Consider the following 25,766-nt stretch of genomic DNA (forward strand, 5'->3'; position numbering starts at 1 on the left):
GGATGTTTGATATTTTTAATTAAAAAATTGATGGCTTTGGTCAACTAGGGCTGAATAATTGGCTATGACTAACAAAAGACCAGAACCACTAAAGCAAAATCTTTGCTTTGCTGGGACAACTGATATGAATCCAGATGGGCTGAGGATAAGAGACAGCATAACTGAGTTAGAACCTTCTGGGAAGTGTTACCTCTGCATAGATTTAGGAACTAACTTGTAAAGAGTTATGAAAAACAATCTCTTAGGATTTTGTTGAATGTTGTATGGACCCCAGAAACGCAAGTGAGGTGTTAGAGCTGAATAACGTCTCCCAATTCATCAACACTCATCAGTCATGAGTTTTAGAGTCCAGTGTAGCAGCCATTAGAGCAATGTATCTTACTTTTTACACTATTATGAATAGCAGCATTTAGTAATTTCAACAGTTCCAGTAGGGAGAAATAAAATTATACTGATCATGAGCTATGCATTTGCTAAATGTACTTGAATTATCCTAGTCTTTTTCTATATCCAAACAAACTTTCAACATTAATAGTGCTGTCTGGGAAATGTTTGATTTCCTCCTTTATGATTTGCCATCTTTTCTCTTCTGTAACTGAAACAACTCAGCAGTCCAGTGTAACCCTGAAGAGAAGCTATTCACCAAACACACTCTTGAGCTCCCGTTTTCCATGGGAAGTCATTCTTTACTGTCAATGAAGTGACCTCTATACTTTCTATTAATACCTTTAGTAAAGGTGAAAAAATGCCTTTCTATTTCTTTAAGTTATTTGTTTTTATTTTATGAGCATTGGTGTTTTGCTTCCATATATACCTGTGTGAGGGTGTTGGATCCCATGCAACTTGAGTTACAGATAGTTGTGAGCCACCATGTTGGTGGTGAGAATTGAACTCCGCTCCTCTGGAAAAGCAGCCACTGCTTTTAACCACTGGATCATCCCTCAGTCCCTTCCTTTCTGCTTCTAATACGTATTATTTAAATTTAAGAATGGGTGTGAATGCTTGAGCTCAAGCAATTCTTCAGTCTTGGAAAAAAAAAGCCCTTAGTCCCTTTTCTGTGTACTATATTTGATCTGCCTTAAAAATAGATCTTGGGGGACTGGAGAGATGGCTCAGTGGTTAAGAGCACTGTCTGCTCTTCCAAAGGTCATGAGTTCAATTCCCAGCAACCACATCGTGGCTCACAACCATCTATAATGTGAACTGATTCCCTCTTCTGGCAGATGTAAAATGCAGATAAAATACTCATATACATAAAATAAATAAATTAAAAAAAAAAAAAAAAGGTCTTGGGCCAGAGTCTCATTATGTAGCTCAGAATGATCTCAAACTTTTGATCCCTACCTCAGGCTCTGAGTACAAGACAACTAGCTAGGTGCCACCACAGCTGACTTACTCCAACTTCTAAATGGTTTCTACAGATCTGCTCACGACTTCTACAACCCAGTTTTCTTCTCTATAATGTATGCACATCAAATTTTTGTTGCCAGAAACAAATGTCTCAGATGGTGTGGTCTTAGAATTACATGGATAACAGCTCTTCTCCACATTCTAGAAACTGCTTGGTTTTTTGTTTGTTTGTTGTTGTTTTGTTTTTTTTCTCCTGAAGTGCTTAGTGGCTCTAATGAGTGAAATTATTTTGGACCTGGACCTCTAGAACTTCTCATCCTCTTGTGTCTGTCTCCCAAGCACTGGTCTTATAGGTGAATGCTAACAGGCCTGTCTGGTGAGAAGCTTTGGGATAGGAACTCAACTCCTAATAGCCATAGCAGAGCTCGTGCTATGCGCCCAACCTTTCTCTTAATCGTGGCTCTTCTTGTCCTTCAAAGACCCTTCAGGTTGCTATTGGCGCAGGCTATTCACTATGTTATTTCAATCTCTCTACTGTCTGTCCAAGCTCTACTGATAGCAATATTCATTTCTGGCATTAGTTTATATCTTTTTTTACTCATCCTGGAAGCTTAATCTTCTCAAAGAGCAACTTCTATTTCACTGGTTTCCTCCGCTTGTTTTTTGTGTTTCACTGATTTTGCTCTAATCGTTGTGCTGCTTATTCGGCTTTAATTTGCTCATTTCCTAAATGTGTAAGGTGAGACCACTGATATGAGGTGCTTTAAACCAAATAGTCAGTTATTTCCCAAAATTTGCTACAATGGCATTTTATTTTCCTTCAACTTAAAAAACCAGGTGGTAGCTCATGTCTTTTATCCCAGCATTCAGAAGGCAGAAGCAGGCAGATCTCTGTGAGTTCGAGGCCAGCCTGGACTACAAAGCTAGTTCCAGGACAGCTAGGGCTACCTGGAGAGATTCTGTCTTGAAAAACCAAAACCAAACCCATTAAGTCCCCCTACCATTCCAAAATTTCACTGCGCAGATGAAGGCTAGCCTAGAACTCACAATCTTGCCTCTAGTTCCTAAGTGCCAAGGTACAGGCATGTGCCTCCATACCCAGTTCCCAGAGACCTTTCTGTTACTGATTATCAACTTAACTCTATTGTATCAGAAAACTACCAGGACCTTACAGAATTTCCTCAGACCTGCTTTATGGCCTGAATGTGGTCTTTTGTTGTGCTCTTTTGCCGGATAGAATACCTTACTTTGTAAATGTGTCAGTAGTATGTGCTGGAAGATAGGGTGGTTCAAGCAGTTGACCTAACAGCTATATGAATTCTGTCTGTTTCATTAATAGACAAGAGGGGTGCTGAATGATCTGCCTGTAACTTAATTTGCTCACTTCTCTTTTCAGTTCTATCCATCTTTGTCTGTCGAATTTGAATCTAAGTCATTAGGTACAAAGTTTAGAATTATCATGTCCTTAATGAACTGATCTTTACTTTTTTTGATGAGTATGTATGCATTCATGTGTGTAGAGAACGGAGGTTGGTGTGGGGGGTCTCAACTGTTCACCTTATATTTTTGAAAAACAGTTTCTCACTGAACCGGGAGGAGGTTAGACATTACTTGCAGGAAGGATGGAGATGGTTCCTCTCAAGCCTCACAAACCGAATCTGATCCCCAGGACCCACACACTAAGATGCCCCTGACTTGTACATATGTACTATGGTATGCATGTGTAAGCGCACACAGGCACACCCTAAATAAATACTTTTTTATTCATTAAGTTATTTGCAAAGGAAAACCGAGTTAAAATAAAAGAGGGAAAAGGTCACATTCCACACCTCCTGTGTAAAGAGTTAAGATAGCTAACTACCATGATGCTGCAAAGACAGAGGTGACCAGCCCATCCCCTCTTTGATTACATTCTGCTTGCTTGTTTATTTAATGTGCATGGGTGTGTTGTTTACATGCATGTCTGAGCACCAGTTCTGTTTAATCTTTGGAACTGGATTTACAGAATACTCTGAGCTGCCATGTGGATACTGGGAATCAAACCCAGGTCTTCTGGAAGCAGCAAGTGCTCTTAACCACCTGGTCATCTCTCCATTCATTCGTAAGAGCATTCCTCCCGTCAGAATAAAGCGCTGGCCTTAGGTTTAGCCTATATTGTTGGTGCCATGTGCAATCACCTGCCATGACAAGTGGTGGCTCACCTGGCCCTCCTCTGGGACTCTGGAGTGAATGTGATGTGCTTTTCCTCCCAGACATCCTCCTCATCAGAGCCGCCGTCATCAAACTGCTGTATCCGCTCTTTACAACACGCTTCAAACAGGGCAATATTTCCCTACAGGAGAAGTGAGGAAAAGAGAAAAACACAGTTGAAGTCACAACTGTTTTCTCTCCCAAATTACCAATGACAATTGTATTTTTACATTTGCTTTTCAAGAAAAAGAGGTGCTAATCAGATACACCCAAATAAAACAGAAACATGAAATGTTAGGTTCTATGAAACAGTAACAAAAAACTCTGAAGACAGACTAGACTTTAAATTAGCATATAAAAGCCTGAATACTTTCTCCCCATGAGCTCACTTGTGTCTCACAGACTGCCTGTTTCATTCTGAATTTTATCTTTGCCCCATATATATGTCTTCAATATAACCAACAAGAAAAGGACCTGGGTCCTGCCTGCTGTTACCATGAGGAGCTGAAGAATTGTTTCTATCTCATCGACAGCAAGTAAGTTCTCATGATGTTGAACTTAAAATCAAGACAGCCCTATTAAAATGCCACAAATGTCTTGTTTATAAGAGAAGCCTGGTAGAGAGACTGATACTGACCCAACCCATGTTCTTTTTACACAACAGAGATGATAAACCAAGGCCAAATGTCTATGGTGCAATCACAAATGACCAGGGTCCTATTAGCCTCGTCACATCTTAAGCTAAGGCTTAAACTTAAGCCTTAAGTTTAACTTAAGCTTAAACTCCTGCTTGCAGGTCCAGGCAGACATCACGAGGAGGTGACACGCATATAATACACCTGATACGGGGATCCCAATATGCAGAGGAGCCTATGGCACAGGGCAACCACATGGAGCCTCAGCAAAACCCAACTAAATTCTCTTCCTCTACAGAAAACATTTATACTTACACTTTCATTTGTATTGAGCGTAAAGTTGATATCTGACACCCGATCAAAAGAAACACTGTAAAGAAAGCATAAGAATTTTTAACTATCCATGGGTGGCTCTAAATAGTGCTCTGAACTTCTCAAATTTCAAAGTACTTATACTATCATTGCACTCTTCATCAATAACACACAAACCCACCTTGCTGCATTCAATGGTGCCCTCCCTGGTACTAAGGAATGGATATAGAAAAGACCTAGGACAGGAGATGTTGAGATGAGGCTTTCAGGCTCCTTTCTACAGTGTGTTTCTAACTTCTGTGCCAATTATAGTTCTAGGGATCACACGCGCGCGCGCGCACACACACACACGCGCACACACACAAAGGCTTCCAAACAATCAAGCCTAAACACACACACACACACAAAAGCACAAAAACATTGTTAGCTACTAAGACCAATTCATACATAAAATACATGGGCAATTATGCCATCCTGCTTCCTTGACAGCATGACAATGAGGGGTAAAAGCAGTCATGATGAGCTATATATGACTGTAAGTGGTGGGACAATGTCCTCACTCTACAAAGCTCGGTTCTGGCCAGTCACCAGACCAAGCACTGTGTTTTAAAAGTGAATGCCAGTTCTGAACTAGTAATACTTAAAAGAGTCCAATTAGGGAAAATCTAGCTGTCAAGTGGTGACAGGGTGTGGATGGTGTGCGTGTGTGTGTGTGTGTGTGTGTGTGTGTGTGTGTGTGTGTGTTCTGATCCTGCACAAACTGTTCGCGTGGCAAATACGCAGATGCCTTGTGTAGTGTTCTTGTTTTTTTCTCAACAGAAATGAGCCACTGAGGAGGGTAGCTGTCTGTCATAGAAAATATTTTAGCTTCCCAGACTGCAAACTCAAATGTGTAATAAAATAGCCTACACTGGCTGAAGTCTAACAGCTACTGCAAACTACTGCTTTGGTGCCAAAGTAGACTCGGTGAAGAGTCACCGCCTGAGATCTAATTACAGTGGCTTAAATTTTCCCTTCACCTCTATTCTTGACAACCCATGACCCTCATGGGATGTGTTCTCCTTCCTAGGCAGGATGCTAAATGCTGGCTCTCAGTTCTTCCAATCACCTGTACATCACCTTTCACTGCTCTGCCACAGTTTCTAGTTCCCTCTCTGCCTTTGACCCTGAGTGAAGAGCAATGGTTAGATTGCTTGGCTCTTACAACCCAAAGCTTCTTACAGGGACTTCCCCAGAGCAGAGCAAACATGCAAACAGGAGGGCTGGTCCTGCTGCCCTTGTCATCTGCAGGAAAAACAACACTCAACCACATGCTGTACAGTTGTCGATACCTTCACCAGGGAGCAAACATGAGAAGGAATTACGAATTACTTGCAGTAATGCTATTAAATACACCGAGAAGAGCACTAGGCAACTGGGGTCAGACTTTATAAAAAGGGTTAAGGTGAGGACAACGGCAGGCACCTTGGTACCATATGCTTAGGAAGCTGAGGCAAGATGATACTTGAGCTCACAAATTCAACACCAACAGGGGGCAACATAGTGAGACTCACCTTAAAACCAAAGATCATTTATTAAACACAAGTCTCTGTGAAAGGCTCCAGTGTCCCATCCCACCCCGGAGTCCCTTGGAGTGTGGCTCTTAGTTGTTGCCTTAACACTCAAGCTCAAGGTTGGATGCTGCAAGTAAATGGCACATGGGACCTCCAACTCAGGAATGTTACAGAAGCCAGGAGAATCATGAAAATAGTTCACAAAAAGCATGTGTGGGAGATCATTAAGGAAACAGGAAAATATACTCACTTGCCAATGTCATCTTGGTCTGCAAACTTCTCATCGTTGAAGCCAAACTGGTCAATAAAATTGGACGTCATTTGTTGCATCTGATAATCAGAAAAGGCCTGGCAACCCCAGGACCAGTGACAGTGACATCATGATTCTAATGACATTCTATATACTATTTGCCCATTTGTGTTCCAGAAACCACTTTAATTCACACAGCCATGTAGATTTAAAAGTTGGTGTGTTTTTCTTTAAAAAAAGAAAAATCAAATAATTTCAGACACATTTTACCCCAAAGGGGGGAATTTTTGAAATGTGACACACAAATTGCTCCATTACATATCTCATTGAGAAATATTTAAGGGATCACTGTAAAAAGTGACTACTATAAATAGTCTTTGGACAGAGAACTGGGTTAACCTTAGTGTGAAGAGGTGAGAGACACATAAGTCTGAAATTATCAGAAGCACCATCATCTCCAGACACAACCAACAGTATCCTAACATACTGACCACCCCCAACTTCCCACCCTCCCCTGACGACCACCAGTTCCCAACTCCCATCTGCCATAGCAAAAATAACATCAGAGAACAAAAGACCTGGGGGACATAATCATGATCCTACATGAAATGCTGGCCTAATTCTTGGTGGCTGGGAATAGTATGAGATAAAGAACACTTCTACATAAGCTAACTGAGAGACAGGGCAGAAAGCTTAAACCTCATCAGAAATTGCTCAGAAAAGCCTGGAACACTGAAAGGTCTACAGAGGAACCAATTCTATTTCTATCAGGGTCTGGTGAGTCTTTCCAGTTGGAATATGAGGAAATGTCATATTGGACCCCACCCGAGTGCTGCCAGTCTACGTATGCCAAGAGGAAATAAGCCCTCAATACACAAAGTCATAAGTGCTACCTCACCTTCTCACTCTCACCCAGACAATGAATACCAGATCACAGGGCCACCCTGTGAGTACTACATGTGGCCAAAGACAGAGCCATGCAATAGCCCTTGCTAATGGGGCCTTTTGAGGCCACTGGCTGCAAAGAAGGAAGCTGTAATGGAGTTGATAGAGTTCTTGGGTCCCCACCTCAACAGAGCCCAGAGCCCCATCCTGCACTGTTGAAATATTTCTGTCTTTCATCTTGACCACACTAACTGTCACAGCCGGGAATTATGGCATGGATAATCCAAAGTGTATGTAATCTGAAAATAGACTTCATGTTTGGCTTTGAAAGTTTTATTTCCTTAGGTACAAGAAAACAAAACCAAGGAAAACCCAACCAACTCTGACTAGAGTGGCTATGTAGAGAGAACCCCAAGCCTCATTTTCCTCTCCAGCAAGACAATACTTACTCCCTGATCAGGCTTACAGTGATGGCATGATACGAGTTCCTGAATGTATGGGGGCAGTGAATGGGTAAGGTCTGGAGTGCAACCAAAGCAGAACACAAAAGAAGGAAAAAGTTCTAGGTAACAAGCACTCAGGCTGAATAAACATAAAAAAGTCAGGAAGCCTTCAAAGCCACTTCAGCGAAAGACTGAAATCAGACCCTCTGACCTGGAATCTAAGCAGTAAGGTATGTAAGAATTCCATGGGGTCAATGTGCTGAGCAAGCAACACAAGACAGGTTGTGGATTTATCTAGACTAGAAATCTCACAGAGCATGGCAAGAATAACCCCCAGATGCTTTTTGTTTCTCAAACTTTTCATACTATTTGTGATATGATTCTTTTGAATATGAACAGAAACGTTCCTGAAGTTCAATACTTTACAAGCAGCAAATACTCAACAGCAAATACAATGCAAATGTATGCATACATACATGTATACAAACAGAAACATTCATGTGGATACACACATACTTTCATTTATCGTTCCTCCACACCTAGACAGAGCTACAGCAACAGATAGAAACTGGGATCAGAGTGCCCTCACCAGCTCTCAGTATAGCATCTGGAAAGATAAAGTAGCAAAGAATTTCCTGTTTGCATCTGCTTTCTACTATTAATCTACCGAAGCCAGTACACCCAAAGTGAAGAGGTGCCACACTTTACATGCAAAGGTGCTGCCAATTCTTATGTCCCTTCCCAGAAAGCAACACACATGGCTGTAGTAACATGGAGGAGCACTGTCCAGAACTGCATCCCTGACTTGGGTAAGAGCAAGCTCTAACATCACTTCCACCCACTCAGCAAAGAAACAACTCTGAATTCAATCTGACTCAATGGCATGTCCCAGGCTGCTGTGGTGTGAGGTGCTAGAGGTGCCAGCTTACTTCTGACACCCATCCTCCAGTAATGGGGAAGAGCTCATCCCTCCACACCTCCGGGAAGCAAAGTCTGGAAGATGCTAGGAAACCAGAAAGTAATAGGGCAGAACAAAATAGGCAGAGGCACAGACTCATGAGGCACTGGCTCACTGTTCAAACAGGAATGAGAAATTTAACAAGTTACTATCTACAAATTGACATTCTGCTGACAGTAGAGACTATGACTGGACTGAATGTGACTAAAAACACCCTAAGAGATATAACTCTAGAACCTGGTATCATGATAAGAAAGGCAACCCACTTTCTAGATGCCTAAAAATAACTTCTAGATTGAATTTAACTGTAAGTTTAGGCATCTGTAAAGTCTTTGGTTTGATTTACATAACGGAAGAAAGGCACATGTGACAAAATCTACTAACATAGTTAGGAAGATGGTAAAGGCATCCATATATATATATTATATATACTCATTTATATTATTACACTTACTGTGTGTGTGTGTGTGTGTGTGTGTGTAAGTAAGTCATTTCAGTTCTCTCCTTCCAAAATGTGGGTTCTGGGGTTCAAACTAAGGTCTGTGGCTTAGCAACACAACAGCTCAAAGGCAGAGCCACCTCACTGGCCAGGCATCTTTTTTCTTAATACTATTTTTCAATACTACATTTTAACAGGTAAAAACCACCCTGATGGTTCACATTTGATCCACCAAGCTTTGCTGAGGGTGACAGCAGTGCATCTGGGCTCATGAGTGGTCAGGCTGACTATCTGAATACTCTAGGATGTAAATGTGACAGTACAGAGGCACTGCCAACAGCACAGGGCTGCCTGTGGCAGTGTGCTGTGCTAGACTACCACGCACCTGGTGCTTCTTAAAAGCAAGAAGACGTGTCCTATTCAAGAAGACACTGATTCTCCACAATGCTCCGTAACTCCAACTTTAGCAGAATGGCTGCCAACAGCAATGAGTGTCAAGAAACATAAGGAGACCAGCAAGTACTAAAATTTTACTTCAGACCTATGTGGGAAAGGCTAAACTTCTTTAGCATCAAAAGCAAGCAACTGTTCAGTTGTAATACCAGAATATGATGGGCATGCAACTTGGAAGCAAAAAACAGCCACACAAGATATACAGAAGCTTCACACACTGACCCCAGCAGAAAGTGTGACTGTGACTGAGAAAGCCAAGCACAACCCAATAGTTTGGCAGTGTTTCTTTAATCCTCATCACACTAATGCCTGGGCCAGAATAGCTGAGGACAGCTTTCCCCCATGAACAGCGGATCATCTGCTTCGAACTCTCAAACTCAACCCCCAGTAAAAATTTAAACTCAACCGCCAGCTTTCCAAGAATGACCACAGAGTGAGAAACCAGTACATATTAATATTGATCTCCTCGTTTTTGTCAGAGAGATTGAATGCAGTTAATATATGGAGACAAGTTGAGGGCAGGAGTGGCAAGAATGCTTTCAACTAAAACTTCATTTAAAATGCCATACAACACAATGAAAGAGCAATGATAAGTCAGAACATATTAATATTGATCTCCTAGGTTTCGCCAGAGAGATTAAATGCAATTAATACACAAAGACAAATTGGAGGCAGGAATGTCAAGAATGCTTTCAGCTAAAACCTCATTTAGATGTCATATAACACAATGAAACAGCACTGAGGAAAGGTTATCTAGACACACCATATGGTTCAGAGGCACCGCACAAAATTTACTCAGATATTTTCACTGTTACTTCTGTCACTCTTAACCAAGGTCTCTGCCATGACTCTACGACTGCACTGCCATTAAGGTCTGCACAGTGAGTATGTGAAGTGACCTGCTGACTACTCAGTCACTTTATGCAGCGCTCACCAACATCATCATTCCTTGATGTTACCCAGGAACACAACAGTGGAAGCCCACCTGGCTAAGTCCCCAGCTCTGTTGCAATCTTTTTGCCTAACTGGTAGCAATCCCAAACCACATTCTAACCCAAAGCACATTCTAACACAGTGACAGATGCTGACTCCTAAGGGCAGCTAAACTATGCATTTAAGATGAAAACAAATAGCAAAGCTTTAGGTGTGACTCACTTGCTGCAAAGAGGAATCCTGTGAGAAACCCGTGTCTTTAAAGTCAATTTCATCATCACTGGATGAATGAATATGGCAGGTTGTAACCTATATGCATAAAAATGTAAAGAGCTATTTAACACAGAAAAGTGGTGGACATTTGTATCAGCATTTTTTATGGAAAAAAAAAATCACATTCAGTTTTTGTTTAAATGTACTATAACCCAAAAAACCCCAAAGATAACAGTTAAGTTGTCAAGCACACCCAGTCAATCTAGAGTCCACTCTCTGGCTGCCCACCCAGCTGGCTGGTGGTTTTATTCCTCAGGACTAGCACCCCCAGGAATTGCACAGAAAGGAAGAATTATTCCATTTAAGGGGGAAGCAGAATAGTGCAGTGCAGATGAAACAAAACAGCAGGTATGTGTCAGGCCTTTGGGGCAAAACACTACCCTAGGGATCACTCATAAGCTACAAGAAAGGAAGAAAGGTCAGCTTTGTAGATAGGTATTTCATTTCATTCTTGACTTTCTGGCCTATACCAACAAAGGCACTAGCCACAAATGCTCACACAGTTAAGTCCCTCTGCAAATGTGGCCTCCCTGCCTCACAGAGAGTAAGTAGTCTCAGTAACTTAAAAAACAAAAAACAAACAAACAAACAAAAGCCAAAACAAAACCAAAACTGCTCACCATTCATGGCCAAGCAATGCTAATTCAGAAACATACTAACAGAGGTAAAAATAGCTCTCACTGCTAGCACGTATGGCAATGAATGGTCAGTGAAATTTTAGAGGGAAATGTTATTTCTGGAGGTCAATTGTACCGAACTTTCTAAGGTTCTCTATATTGTCTTACTATGTAGCCTAGGCTTGTCTCAGGATCAGATCTACCTGCCTCACTCAGCCTCCCAAGTGCTGAGAACACAGGCATGTGCCACATGTCTGTTCTTCTATACTTTCAGTACAAGGTTTCTGGGTAGAGGTGAAACGTAAGTGTTTTTCTGCCAACTCTGAGGCTGTGCTTCATAGCCTGGCATTAGCAAGCCAGTACACATCATGTTAAGTTGAAGTGGGCTTGGGATACAAGCAGAGTATATGTCATAGAAACAGGATAATTTGAAGAGAAAGTTAGTCGTCCTGAATGAGACAGCAGAGACTTGGCTGCTCCCAAGAGTCCTCCTGTCTAAGTTCAACTAGGTTATAAAGAAACCATAGGCCAGTGGTTCTCAACCCCTTTGGGGGTTAAGTATCAGACAGCCTACATATCAGATATTTACATTATAATTTGTAGCAACAAAATAGTAGTAGTAGCAAATTCAGCAGCAAAATTACGATTACGATTACGGAGTGGCAAAAAGATAATTTGTGATTAAGGTTCACCACAACATGAGGAACTGTATCAAAGGATCGCAGCATTAGGAAGGCTGAGACCCACTGCCATAGGCTTTTCCTCCCAATAAAAACAATAGTTAATGGTGTGATTAAACCACGAGGAAGCTGTTGTGGAGCAACTAGGCAGGGCCAGACATGGCTGCTAAACTTGCTGTGAAGTACCTCCCTCCAGGGAAGTGTTTTTAATGCCCCTACCTTTGGAGTTGTGGTCTTATTACATAGGCTAGGCAGGCCTTGAACTCAACTAACATTATTGGGGCATGTTACCACACTCAGTGTACAATGCTCTCTCTAAAGCAGTCTTAGCAAATCTTGATTACTAACAGCACAATGAAGGCAGGCCTTCTGCTATGTTAATGGGAGGGTGTGGCTCTGAAGATGCCCACACCATAAGAATCTGAAAGAATTAATAAAATGAGCTAAAGAGAGGATTTCATTGCTTCATGGGGAATCAGAATCCCAACCCATTCATCACCAGCTATGTGTAGCCCTTCTGAAGCACCAGAAGCTCAAAATGCTACTTTCATGTTTCTTCAGCTAAAACTCTGGCTGGTTTTATCCTGTTCACAGTTGCTCTGCCACCCTCACAATGTAATTAAACTTCTCACCGAATTTGCCACCAGCTAGCGAGTGGTTAATGAATTAATGTCAGTGAGGCAGCTTACCTTTCAAGAGTCTGTGCTTGACCCAGAAGCCACAGAAATCTTCCCCAAAACGTATGTGGAATTATGTCTTTTTGTTTTTTTTAACATCTAAGTCTAGTGGTTTCTCATTTCATCAAGATACACACTGAAGTCTCATTGTCTGCCTCTATCTTCACTTCCATCCTTATTTGTTGAACACACAGCCACAGCAGACTCTGTGCCCAACCCCTGCATGTACTTGCCGCCCCTCCTCTGCAATCTTTGTACTTTGTTTCCCTCTTTGGCTATACCACTACACCTGCTATAAAGTTTTCTTTGAGCAGTGTTTAAAATTTTATTATTAGTTTCTCTGTCTGCGGTCTAAGTGCCATAACATATGTATAGAGTCTAGAGGACAACTGTTTAGTCAATTCTCTCCTTCCATATTTACATGGGCTCTAGAGATGGAACTAAGGTCTCCAGGTTTGGTTACCTGCTAAGCCATCTCACCAGCCCATCAACAACCTCTATCTAGAACTTCCCAAAGTACTCCCTGGTACTAGTTCCTCAGCACTGTGACCCAGAACTGGCTATTCGTCAAAGCCTTGCTTCCAGAGCTTCTGTTTCCCCTATGTGATAAGTACTGCTAGTATCCTCTATGCCTGGCACTGCAGGCACTTGAATGTCTGCTCTATAACTAATACTAGCATGGGCATGTACTGAACAAACTCTTCCATGACAGCATTTCAGCAACTCTAATAAATTAGAGAAGGAACAACTTGAGTGACTGCTTCACCGAGGCTCCAAAGGAACACCCTAAGCATGAGAAGACTGCTGAATGAGGAGCTCATTAGAAAAAGATGCTCCATAAGTTCCTTTCTGGGGACTTTGAGCACCTGCCATCTCCAAGGGCTGGGACAGACTATCTTGCTTGCACCTTAGCCTGCTACATTAGCAGGAAATTCACACAAGCACGTACCTATCACTCTGCCCTACCTCCAGGCCTGTCAATGATGGCAAGAAAACAGCAGTGCTTAAAGAAAACACTCTCTTTCATTGGAGGGAGAAACAAAGCCTGAGACAAATTCAATTTCTCTAAGTAAGTACAAAACATTTCTATTTTCCATTTTTATCTACGTCCTCGTCCTTTAGTCAAAATTCAGATGAAACTAAAACACTACAGAAAGCATCTGAGCCATCTTAAAAGCAATCAAGTAAGGCAGCAGACCGAGCCATCTATTTAGCATACTCAATCTCGTACTCAATCTGGTAATTCCACTGGTGAATGTGCTTTTACTAAGACCAAGAATTACACTGATAGGCACTATCACCTTTTCAAGGATAAGTAAGGCCCACAATATTTGCCAAATTATATTTATAGTAGCCTACTAACTCCCTAGATTATGTGCTTAAACAGCCTAGCCAAAACAAAGTGAATACATTCTGGGGAGGAAAAATGATCTGAAGAAAACAGCTAAACCCTCTGTTAGCTAGATTAATCCTTAGATCTTTAGAAAAGACCTGTAGTTCTTAAAAATTTCCTACTCAAAAGGCTTACAACTAAATGCAGAAATATGGAGAAATGCTCTGGGGCCAAAGAGCTGAAAAGTCCTTAAGCCAATTCTACAATTCAAAACAGCAAAATCTTAAGGAGAGAGGCTAACCCAACAGGATGTCAACATCCTTTGAAAAGCTATCAATCAATCAATCAATCAATCAATGACCCAAAAGGAAGTCATCATGCTTTGAAGATCTTTCAATCAATCAACCATCCAACCAATCAATTATTGACTGTTGTTTAGGAGGGACACACACATGCCACTTGTGGGGAGTATGTTCCCTGCTTCCATTGTGCCGAGCTCTGGAGATCAACCTCAGGTCAAACTTTGTGGCAAAAGCTTTTACACCATGGCACCATCTCACTAGCCTGTTTGTGGGCCTCTCTACATCCAACATTTTGCTATGCAGACTGGCTTCTCCCAAGGTCACCCTACTGTAGAATATCTACGTGTTATAAGTTTAATGACATCTCAGGGAGAATGGAGCTCCACTCTGGTGAAAGATAGTGCTCTCTTCAATACTGGGTAGGTGTAATGGGGCTGGGCTCACTCATGCACTCACTATAAAATCTCTGTGGGCCTACTGATAACCTGCAAGGGAGCTGAGAAATGTGTAGGCAGCAATAGCACCTGTCTTTCCTACAGACTCAAAGAAATCTGTTGCAGTTTTTTTAATTTTGGAGGGTGGGGTGGGGTGGGTCATGAGATAGTAGTTGTTTTTTGTTGTTGTTCTTTTTAATGTAGCCCAGGCCTCAATCTTGGAAAGTGGCTGAGGCTGCCCTGAACAGCTTGGGATTTTCCCCCTACCTGCGTGTTTGTGTGTGCATTGTGTGTAGGTCCCTGGATCCCTGGATCCCTGTGGAGGTCAGAGGTTTATGATCTGGAACTTACCATTTCCACTAGGCTGGGACCCTCCTGACTCTCCTGATGTTGGGTTACATGTATGCACTGCCATACTCAGCTCTCACACAGGTCCTCATGTTCCCACACCAAGTGCTTTCCAGAATAGCCATCTGCTAGCCCTAGCCTCCAACTTCTGACCCTCCTGTGGATTACAGGTATGTACCACTATGTCCCACAAGAAAAGGTTTGGTTTTTTTTTTTTGTTGTTGTTGTTTGTTTGTTTTTAAAGCTTCGTAACAAGTTTTAAGTGGGCATTGTCTTTCTCTTTTTTCTTTCCTCCTTTAAATCAATTACAGGTCAGGCAGCTACATAATGAGACTTTGTATCAAAAAGGAACTAAAGTCAATTACAGAAGGACAACTTTAAAGTGTGCCAAAAAAAAATGCCCCTTTGTATATAAAAAAACCAAAGGACATGATGGCTGCATTCCTATAGTGGAACTAATCTGGGAGTTCAATCAGCAACAAAATGTCACAACACAGAGGACAGTCCACTCTTCAGAGCAGAAAACCACTCATAGCCCTAGCTGGGATGGTTTCAAACCCAACCTCAATTATTTTAACTGACTAGTGCAGAGAAGCCCAAATCACCTAGCTATGTAACATTTTTATAAAAAGACTGCCAGGAGTTGACAGGAGTGTGGGGTTGTCTGACAGGAAATGGCACACACACTGGAGTCCTCAGACCTACTGTAACCACATCTTCCCACAAAGCTCCCTTCTATAGTTATCTCTTCTCTTTTCATTCTGTACCTTAAAAAATCATTACTCCATTACTCAAGCCAACTGAGAGGCAAAGGCCCGTGCAGTGTGAAACCAAGATGACCTCCTGACCCTGCAGCTCTTATCGGTAACACAACTAACTTATTGATGAATGAGGTGTTACTACAAGAAACTCAAGACCACAGTGGCTAGTGCTGAGGAGCACTTTTGAGTCTTTCCACTACTCTAATCATCAGCTACCAACGCTAACAACGATGGATTTTAATCTGCAAAAAAACTCAAAAAAAAAAAAAAAAAAAAAAAGCAATCATCTTAAAACTTAATGTGCTTAAAAACAAAAACACATTCCAAAGTCCAATATAATTTTAAAAAATTATCAATGCCATTATTCCCTGGCTGAAAGTATAAATTCAGTTCAGTATTCTCAAGCTGGAGTTTTAGAGTCACCTACAACCCTCTTCTCCAAAAAAATATTCTAAAATGAGAATAAACTCTCAACTCCATACCACTAGAAACATGCAGGAGAATGTTTGGGGTTCTAAGAGTGACATGAGCTGAATGCGCAAAGCAGAATAAGAGCAAGGCAGAGGGTGGTGCTGAGGTGCTTAGGGATAAGGACCTAGATAAGACAAGACACTGATGTGGACTGCAGTGGACATGGGTGGCTTTTTAGTACTATTTTGCCATGCAAGGCAGGTCACTAGGAGGTGACTGAACAAATCAAGAATGCTGTGAATACTGTCCTCTTCCTGTAATGAGTCAAAGACTCATATTCACTGGGCCTAATGAGTGATCTCTAACATTTTTCCAAGTAAACTAGCAATGACTGAGAGCACCAAACCCCCATATTTAACCTGTGAAACCTACTAGATCTACCGTGTTCCTCTTGTTCGTCTCTCCTAAGGAGCTCGTGCAGAACGTCTCCCACCGCTCCCTGACTTCGTCGGGAAGATCTTCAGAGTGAAAAAGGAAAAAAGCATTATCACACAGTGACCCACACGGACAAGGGTGCACAGTCCTCAAAGAGTGGCCAATGAACAGCACATAGGGGAGGGCAATGAGCTGAAGTCCTGGCTATGGCCAGCCCAGTGGTCCAAGAGGAATGAATCCAAAAAGCTCTGACAGGCCCAGACAACAGACTTTTGAGCCCCAACAGTCCCACCCCACCAATGATGTAGGTCTGATCTGGCCAAGAGCTACAACATAGCATTACTAACAAATGTCCTGCTAGAAGGAAACATGGAATTTTATCTCCAAACAACTCTTCTAAAGTAAGACAGATCTTTGGAGGCTGGGGTGGGCGAAGAACTGTTTGTGTGGTCAAGTTTAAGAAACCTTACAAATATCAGCTTGTGTACTATGTACACTTGACTGATGAATGGTCCATGGGAACCCTGTTGGCTGCTGACACTGCACTTGTGTGTCTCCTACATGTCTGCCTCATAAACAAAACATAAAATGTTCTATGGCAAAAGTCTACTTTCTAGGGAACTTTAAGAGAATGACTTTCAAAGGTTTTTCTGAGAAATGAAACCATAGCTATACACCTTAGAAGCCTACCTACACAGAGGGTCACCTGATAACTCTGGTTTACACAACCATACACAGGTGCACATTCACACAGAATTTTCTGAAAGGAATAAACCTTATCACACATGGCCTTCTCTCCTTTATAAAGAAAGGAACCACAGGGAGTACCTTGAGGAAGAGGTTTAAATTCCCCAGAAGCAAAATTAAAGGTGGATCAGCCTCGGTTTTCCTGTCATTGGGTGAGAACTAGGCTTTTAGTGCACACTTAACAGAGCAACACTCTGTGAACAAAAATGATTAGCTCTTCCTATTCAAAGAAGGCTCAGAACTAGCAATCCCTGCTGGGGCAGAGCCTTGCAGGTCAGATCATGTAGTATTCTCATTCTGGCAAAAATGGACTTGCGGTCTGAGGCTTATGTAGAAGATACAAGTCATTCTAGGCTGATTAAATTTAAATACTAGTAGAAAAAGGATCCTTTAGGATCCAATCTCTCATTTTAGTAAAAGAGACACTGAAGAAATGCTGACAGGGCTTTAGCATCTTAGGTAAGGAATTTAATCCACAGGTAATAACAGGAGGGAGGATAGTCTAGATTCTAGCCACTAGAGAGATGTCTCAGTACTTAAGAGCACTTGTTACTTTTCCGGGGGACCTGAGTTCTGTTTCCAGCACCCACATGGTGGCTCACAACCACCATAAAGGAAGTTGCAGGGGATCCAATGCTCACTTTTGGCCAGGTACGCATGGTGTACATACATGCATATAGGTAAAACACTAATATACATTTTTTAAAAGGGAGGGGACTTCAAAAGAAAAAGCAAGAGCCACCATGCCTTGAGTGGCTCTACTCAAACACAGAAACACAGAACCAGGTCAGGGGCTAGAGAGATGGCTTAGGGGTTAAGAGCACTAGCCACTCTTCTAGAGGACCTGGGTTGATCCCTAGCACCCACATGGCAACTCACAACCATACATTAACTCCAGTTCCAGAGGGATCTGACATCCTCTTTTAACCTCCACTGCAAGTGTATGTACATGGTATACAGACACACACAAGCAAAACACCTATATACATAAATTAAAGACCTCCCACCTGCAACACAGGGTTTCACTATGTAGCTCTGATTGTCAGGGAACTCATTATATAGACCAGGCTGACTTCAAACTTAAGAGATCTGCCTGCCTCTGCCTCCTAAGTGCTGGGATTAAAGCCGTGTGCCACTGTGTCTGGTGAATATAAATAAATCTTTAAAAACAAAACAGCAGGCCATCAACACTGTGCTATCATAGAAAATGACAACTGCATGCCACTTGGTTTCTAAATGAAGAGCAGAAATCTGAGTTGAGAACCATATGGTTCAAACACATTCTCAACAGCTACAGTGTGATCTCCAAACAGTCTCTACAATGGAAAGAAACTCCATCTATGGCCTTCAACCTGTTCCCAGCACTTCAACCCCTCACTGCTCTCTGATCCCACACAAATGTAATTAGAATTGTTAAATAACCTACCTTTGATGAGCTGCTGTACTAATGCACTGTTCGGACCCTTGTCGGTGCTATGCACAATACAGTTAGCTATCCTTGTGAGGTGTCCCATGTAGCCGTGCCGTCGTCCTCCTTCAGCCCTGGGAAGGGGAAAGGGCAAAAATTCAGACTGGGAGGATAGGCACTTAGCAGATTCTCAAACGGAGAATACATAAACTTAACAGGAAGTATGGCAGCATAGTAACAGGACAGTTACTCCAGTCAGCAACAATGACTGCTACCGACACTATCTGAAGCAGACATTCATTAATGCCCCATGTTGCTGGAATTTTTCTTCCGTTTCAGACTAATCAGATTATAAGAAACTGAGGTCAGAATTTTGTTGGCCTTTCCCCCAACAGACATCAAGTTTTACTTGTGCTAAATAACAGACATAAATAACTACTAATGGCATTTCTCAACTTGAGACAGTGGCTTATATGAACACATGGCTGAGGTGAGAAGGGCCTGGCACTTTCTGGAGACCACTCAGAACAGCAGCCAGTAAACTCAGTGCTCGATGCTTTCTTCTGCTGAGACCTACTCTTTCCAACCACATTCATCTGTACCTTTTTAATGTCCATAACTTATAAAAGATTTCTGTTGGGAACAGGGCAGAGAAAGCCCTTTCAGGAGCCACTAAAAGATAACAACAAAAACCCATGCCTGGAGGCAAACACGGAAAATGTAATACCTGCTGGGCACTCTCCAGACCCTGTGGGGAATTTGAGGCTCACAGCGAGCTGCAAAGGCTGACCTTGGTAAGATCCAGAGACTCTGGTGTTACCAAAGACAACTTCTTAGCCCTCCGATACTCACTTAAGGCCACAGGTAAGAAACCACAGCCTATGTAAGGCTTCTGACATACTGAAGCGCTAAAGAAAGCTCTTGGAAAATCCCACACTCAAGAGGACTGTTTATTCACCTGCCCTCACAGGGCAAGCCCACAGGAAGAAAACAGTATATAGGATACTTATGTGCTAGCCTGATGAGGCAGGAAAAGAAACAGAATGGTTGGTAAGAGGTCACAGAAGACACAAAACAGCTCATAGGTCAGACACAGAGGCAGAGGTGTCACACAGTTCCCCTCAAGGAGATCCACTTGGAATAATGTGCGTGCTAATTAAAACCCCCGCCACAGCCACATAAGCTTAGCACCAGTTCCCATATGGCTACATCAAAAAACATCTGTGATCATCAATGTTTATTAAGTTCATCACCACCGCCACCACCCAAAACAACGAAAGCTGATTCTAGTCCTGAGTCAGTTACCTCCTTCAGAGGAATACAGATTTTAATAGTGATGAATCTCAACAGTGTCAACTTTTTGAAGAGTTCAGTTGGTAGAATGCAGCCTAGCTTTCACTAAAGCACTGGGTTTGATCATTCACACCTCATAAAGTCATACATGGGCAACTAGGCTGTAATCCCAGAACTGGAGAGAAGGCAGGACCAGAAGTTCAAAGTCACCCTCAGCTACACAGTGGGTTTGATGCAGGCTCAAAAAGAGAAGGGTTGAGGGACAACAAGCAATGCACCTGTGCATGATAATGGATTCTATGTTCTGACTATAGTGGTGACTCCGTAAGGGCTCCACATAGCAGTCACATTTCTTAACACTGGTCTCTACAGTGTATCATGATGACTGAGAAATAGACTTAAACCTGACTCAGAAGGAAGCACAGTCATGTTAATAAATAGCTTTGATCAAGCTAGCCATGTCCATGCAGAACAGCACAACTGGATGCCATCTTTCTCCACATAGTAAATTAATGCAAAACAAAGACTCAACTGAAAACCAGACACTATGAAACTACTAGAACAAAGACAAACACAACACTGGTCTGTGCAGACACATTTGGGAGAATACCCCAAAACCACTGATAAAAAAGTAAAAGAAGCAAATGGGATCACCTTAGACTCTGCAGAGACTGGGAGATGAGAAACATTATGAAATGCACATCCCACACAGGAGATTAGTGAGAATCTTAATACTTCCTCAGTGGAGTACAGCCAGGAAATGTAGAAAAGCCACTATCAAACATCCTTTCAATTCTACCTAAGCAATGTTTATGAACTAAATAGTCATTTCATGTTTATGAACTAAATAGACAAAGAAATGGCCCAGAGACACACAAAAGATGCCAGGCTTACTAATTAACAAGGACATGCAAATTAAAACCACAAGGCCCAGATGAGAATATTTTTTGCAAAGTGGTATTTATAAAACAGTGGGATAGTCTTGGTGGTGGTAGCCCACATTTTTGATCCCAGCATTTGGGAGGCAGAAGTAGGCAGATCTCTTTGAGTTTGAGGCCAGCCTGGTCTACAAAGTGAGTCCAGGACAGCCAAAGCTACAGAGAAACTGTCTCGAAAAAAAAAAAAAAAAAAAAGGGGGTGGGGTGGGGGGTGGGGGGTGGGGTGGAGGTAGTCAAACATAAAGAACAAAATCATGCCATTTGTGGCGCCATCTACAGAACTGAAGAACAATATTAGGAGAAGATCTGAGAAGACAAGATTGTTCTTGCTCACATGGAAAGCTGACTTCACAGAAGCAATGAAAATAATAGTGATCACTATAGGCTATAGGGGAGGAGGGCAGAGGGTGAACAGTGAGTTCCAACCTCTCCCAATGAATAAGACCCAACATCCTGCAGCAGGGCAGGATGAGCAACCAAAGTTTACCTATATTCCTCAAAGTATCAAGCAGAGAGGAGTGAGAGGGTTCCAACACAAACCAACGCCAATGATCAGGATTCTCTCTTCCCACTTGGCACTCAACCACCATCCAATAATGCAGCCCATAAGCTAGGTGCCACTTATACAAACACCCAGCCTCAAATAATTGACAAAAATATTATGTTGGGAAAAAGGGAGGGAGGGAGGGAGGGAGAAAGGAAGGGAGGGAGAAAGGAAGGGAGGGAGAAAGGAAGGGAGGGGAAAAGGGAGAAGTAGGAGGGAGGGAGAGAGGGAGGGAGGGAAGGAAGGAAGGAAGAATGGAAGGAAGGAAAGGCAAGGAAGGAAGGAAAGGCAAGAAAGAAAGGCAGGCAAGAAAGAAGGCTGGAGAGATGCTCTTAACCCTGGCTATTCTTCCAGGGGTCCTAAGTTCAATTCCTAGGAACCACCTGGTGGCTAGCAACCATCTGTAGTATGATCCAATGCCCTCTTCTTGTGTGCATGAAGAATAGTCATATACATAAAACAAAGAAATTGAGAGAGAAAGAGAAAAAGAGTGTGGGGGGGTACTTACTGTTTCTTCTCATTTGTGTCCCAGGCTTCAAGTATTCGCTCTATTAACTGACATTTTTGAAAAAGCTAAATAAGAAAGAATACTCCAATTATTCAAACAATGGTTAAAGCATTAAAACACTAAAGCAAAATCAGCATGGTGGCTCAACCTTTAACCCCAGCTTGTCAGAAGCACAGGGGCCAAACAGAACTCGATGATTAAACCACACTCTGGCAAATTTAGCACAGACCTAAAACAACGCTCTACTTTTAAGCTATTTTCTTTATTTTGGCTTAGCTCACTTTTAAATGTGGGTAACACAACCTGTACTAATCCTAACAGTTGTGTATATTGAGGCCTATGTGTCCTACCAAAACTCTTAATAGTCAAAGAGAAGCTGCTGCGGGCTGCAAACGGCAATGAGCAATGGTACTTGTCTTCCCAGTCACCTGGCTGCTTTAGGCCAGCCTTTCTGCCTTCCAGATCTGGGAATAAACTATGTGGAAACTAGAGGACTAAATACAACCATAAAATGCAGAACTCTGAAAACTGACCCAGAAAAATCATTTCATATTTTACAGAAAAAAGATCCCCATGTCAGGTATCAGTGCACATGCTTGTAACTCTAGCTCCAAAAGCCTGAGCCAGAAAGTTTATGAGTCCAAGAAGCCCCTGACTCTTGCCCATAAAATACCAGAGTGACCCTAAAACAAAGATAATTCAACATAGACTAACACTCATTTCGCCACACTTTTAGGCACCTATTCAGCAGTGGAAGTAAAATTCTGGTATGCCAAAGTACAGTAACATTATTATTCTCAGCAGTACTTAATTATCTATGGTTCTTTTAACCCCACAAAGTATGTTCAAACTTCTTATATTTACAAGGAAATGGATCTATAGTTCATTGCCAAGTGTTCTGAATAATAGACTCACTAGTCAAAGTGCAATGAACATGTGACAACTAAACCTTACGACTTGAAGCTACTCAATCTGTCCTTCAGCTGTGAGTCATCCCATATTCCGAAAAACACAGTAACCAGGAAATAACACTTACATGCTTCAATAACAAATTGTCACCAGCAGAGTCTTGATTAGTAATGGTGCCATTTTCTGCATTCTCAAAAGGACTGGCAAGAATGAGAGCAATACAAATTTCCACTTGCGTATGTAGAAAGTTATTCCATGTGTACTTAAAGAACATGTCCTAGAAGAAAAGTATAGTCTTCTTCAGTTAGCTCAATGCTGAAGCCACCACTTTAAAAAATCACGGCGTAGAAACTGAAGAACATGTTTTCAGCCTGGGAAGACACTCAGTTAGTGAAGTGCTTGCCGAGTAAGCAGAGGCTCTGACTCTGCATCTCCAGCACCTTCTTAAAAGTTGGGCAGAGTGGCATATAAGTCTGTAATCCAGGGCTGGGGAAATGAAGACAGGCACGGCTCACTGACCAACTGGTATAGCCTAAATGAAGAGTTTCAGAGTCAATGAGATTCCGTCTCAAAAGACAAGGTAGAATGGTAGCAAACTGGCTCAGTAAGCAAAGGTGCTTGACTGATTACCTGATTTTGATTCTGAGAACCCACATCGTGAAAGGAGAGAACTGACTTGTACAGGGTGTGGTCTGACCACAATAGGGAGCCATGATGCCTATATATGCATGTGTGCACACAGATAAGCACACACATACATTGAAAGGAACAAAACTTTATTTAAAGGGGGGTTTTAAACACTGCTTCAGTCCGCGTAACTATCTGGTCATTCAAAATACTTCAATTTGCCTAGAATATATTGGAAAATAGGAAAGTTCCAGTAACACAAAGGAAAGATGAGCATAATCCTCTCAAAGACAAATTTTTTTAAAGTTATGCAAATCTCTAGCTCAGTCCATGTCCATGCTCTTCATTTGGTGACTCCATTGCTTCCTCAGACCACCACGCATGTATCAGGCTTTGCTTTGTACTTTCCATGAACTGCCCAATTAAGGCTCATTTTGAAATGAGCAAACGTGATACAGAGAATTATTTTTATTGGAAAACTGGAGTCTAGATTAATGTTAACAGTTTTGTCATAGTCTCCACTGTCAGCAGAATGTCAATCTGTAGATAGTAATTTGTTAAATTTCTCATTCCATTTTGAGGTTGGGCTTCCTACTCAGAGCCTGGGTGTGTAGAGTGCAGGGCAGTCGCTTACATGGTAATTCTGTCACAGATGTGGCCCTGAGCAGTGAGCTACTGCCTTGTGATGTATGTGCCTCAGCCAGTTTTGTTCTGCTCTAACACTTTCTGGTTTCCTAGCAACTTCCAGACTTTGCCTCCCAGGTATGTGGGGAATGAACTCTTCCCCTTTACTGGGAAGATGGGTGTCAGAAGTAAGCTGGCACCTCTAGCAACTCACACCACAGCAGCCTGGGACAAGTTAGACTGAGTTCAAAGCAGTTTTTTAGTGCTCAGGGTGACAGTACTGTTAGAGATCTGTCCCCACTCCAGACAGGATGGCGGTACTGGACAGCGAGTTCATACCACACCCCTGTCAATTTATACGACTAAGCTATAATCTCAGAACTACCAAGGGCGACTTCAAATGTCTGTGAGGCAGAATCTTACCAATATGACACCAATGCTGTTCAGTTCCATCAGGTCTCCATTTATACTGCTGGTATTGGTTTGGAGCAGGCTGGATATCAACCTAATCACATTCAATCGAGTGTTCCCCACTGGAGGGTCCAGTATACCCCATGTAGTCTTCATCACACTTTTCTGTGGAAAAAAAAAAAAGCTTTCCAATTAAGTTAAATGACTAAATAAAAAGCCCATGTGCTGACACAGCAGAAAGTCAGCTAATACCATACAATTTACACTGCAGAGAAATCTAAACTTGGAGCTGGAAACTTTACAAGAAGCCAGAAACTACATATGGTAAAAAGATGAGTGTTTACTTGGGATGGATGTGCTCTGTTCTTGTCTACAAAGAGAGTTTTAATCATCTGCAATCACAAGACAGAAGCAAATACTAGAGCATGTAAGACATTCTGACGGGAAAGAGTAACAAACTAAAATGAACCACTAAGCTGCCCTCCCTGAAGATGTACCCACATGACTCCCTCCCATTCACTTATCTCCAGAACCCACAGAGTACAATGGAAAGAGATAATAAGCTTCCACAAATTGCCCGTATCCCCCCCACATTTTAAACAAACAAACAAACGAACAAACAAAAACCAAACAAACCCCCAAACATAGTATGTAAGGCTCATTAGTCATCAGTCTCTTATTTCCAAGGTTCTCAGACTCTCCAATGACTGCCTAAACCAAACTCTCACACTTGCTCACTCTCCTCTTCTGGCCTAAGCCTTACGTTTTCACTAGATGAAACTCCTGAGACTTTCTAAAAAGCTTCATGGTGCTGGGGTGATTACTTGCTCAGCATGTGTTAAGACTACATTCAATCCTTAGCACAGCAAGTAAGTTCATGAATCAATTAATCATGCTTCTTTAAACACTCAATCTACCTATATACTTTATCATGGAGTGAAGCCAGGTGGGTCACTTATTTCTAGAGTAAAAGAGAAGTCTCAACAAGAGACTTAGTTATGAAGGGGGTGCTTAGTCATGAGTCAGGTGCTTCTTCGTGTACCTAGAAAGAGCTGGATGAACCACATAAGACACAGACTGGGCCC

At 42.0% G+C, this 25,766-nt stretch overlaps 1 protein-coding gene across 20 annotated transcripts in view; it reads right to left on the reverse strand.

Annotated features, from left to right (window-relative positions):
• Positions 1–25,766, reverse strand: part of Ppp6r3 (protein phosphatase 6 regulatory subunit 3) — a 116,079-nt gene that overhangs the window by 19,409 nt on the left and 70,904 nt on the right. For 7 of the 20 annotated variants that reach the window (XM_021634239.2, XM_021634255.2, XM_060383384.1 and 4 more), the window contains 9 exons: positions 24,694–24,846; positions 23,147–23,296; positions 22,111–22,175; positions 18,846–18,961; positions 16,670–16,755; positions 10,624–10,710; positions 6,291–6,388; positions 4,491–4,545; positions 3,552–3,682 (listed from right to left, as the gene is read on the reverse strand). In XM_021634239.2, the coding sequence (XP_021489914.2) occupies positions 3,552–3,682; positions 4,491–4,545; positions 6,291–6,388; positions 10,624–10,710; positions 16,670–16,755; positions 18,846–18,961; positions 22,111–22,175; positions 23,147–23,296; positions 24,694–24,846 (941 nt within the window). The remainder of the gene's footprint in view (positions 1–3,551; positions 3,683–4,490; positions 4,546–6,290; positions 6,389–10,623; positions 10,711–16,669; positions 16,756–18,845; positions 18,962–22,110; positions 22,176–23,146; positions 23,297–24,693; positions 24,847–25,766) is intronic. The other 13 variants (XM_021634273.2, XM_060383398.1, XM_060383380.1 and 10 more) reach the window with 4 other exon arrangements.

This window comes from Meriones unguiculatus, chromosome 1 (assembly GCF_030254825.1).
Source record: "Meriones unguiculatus strain TT.TT164.6M chromosome 1, Bangor_MerUng_6.1, whole genome shotgun sequence".
NCBI lineage: Eukaryota > Metazoa > Chordata > Mammalia > Rodentia > Muridae > Meriones > Meriones unguiculatus.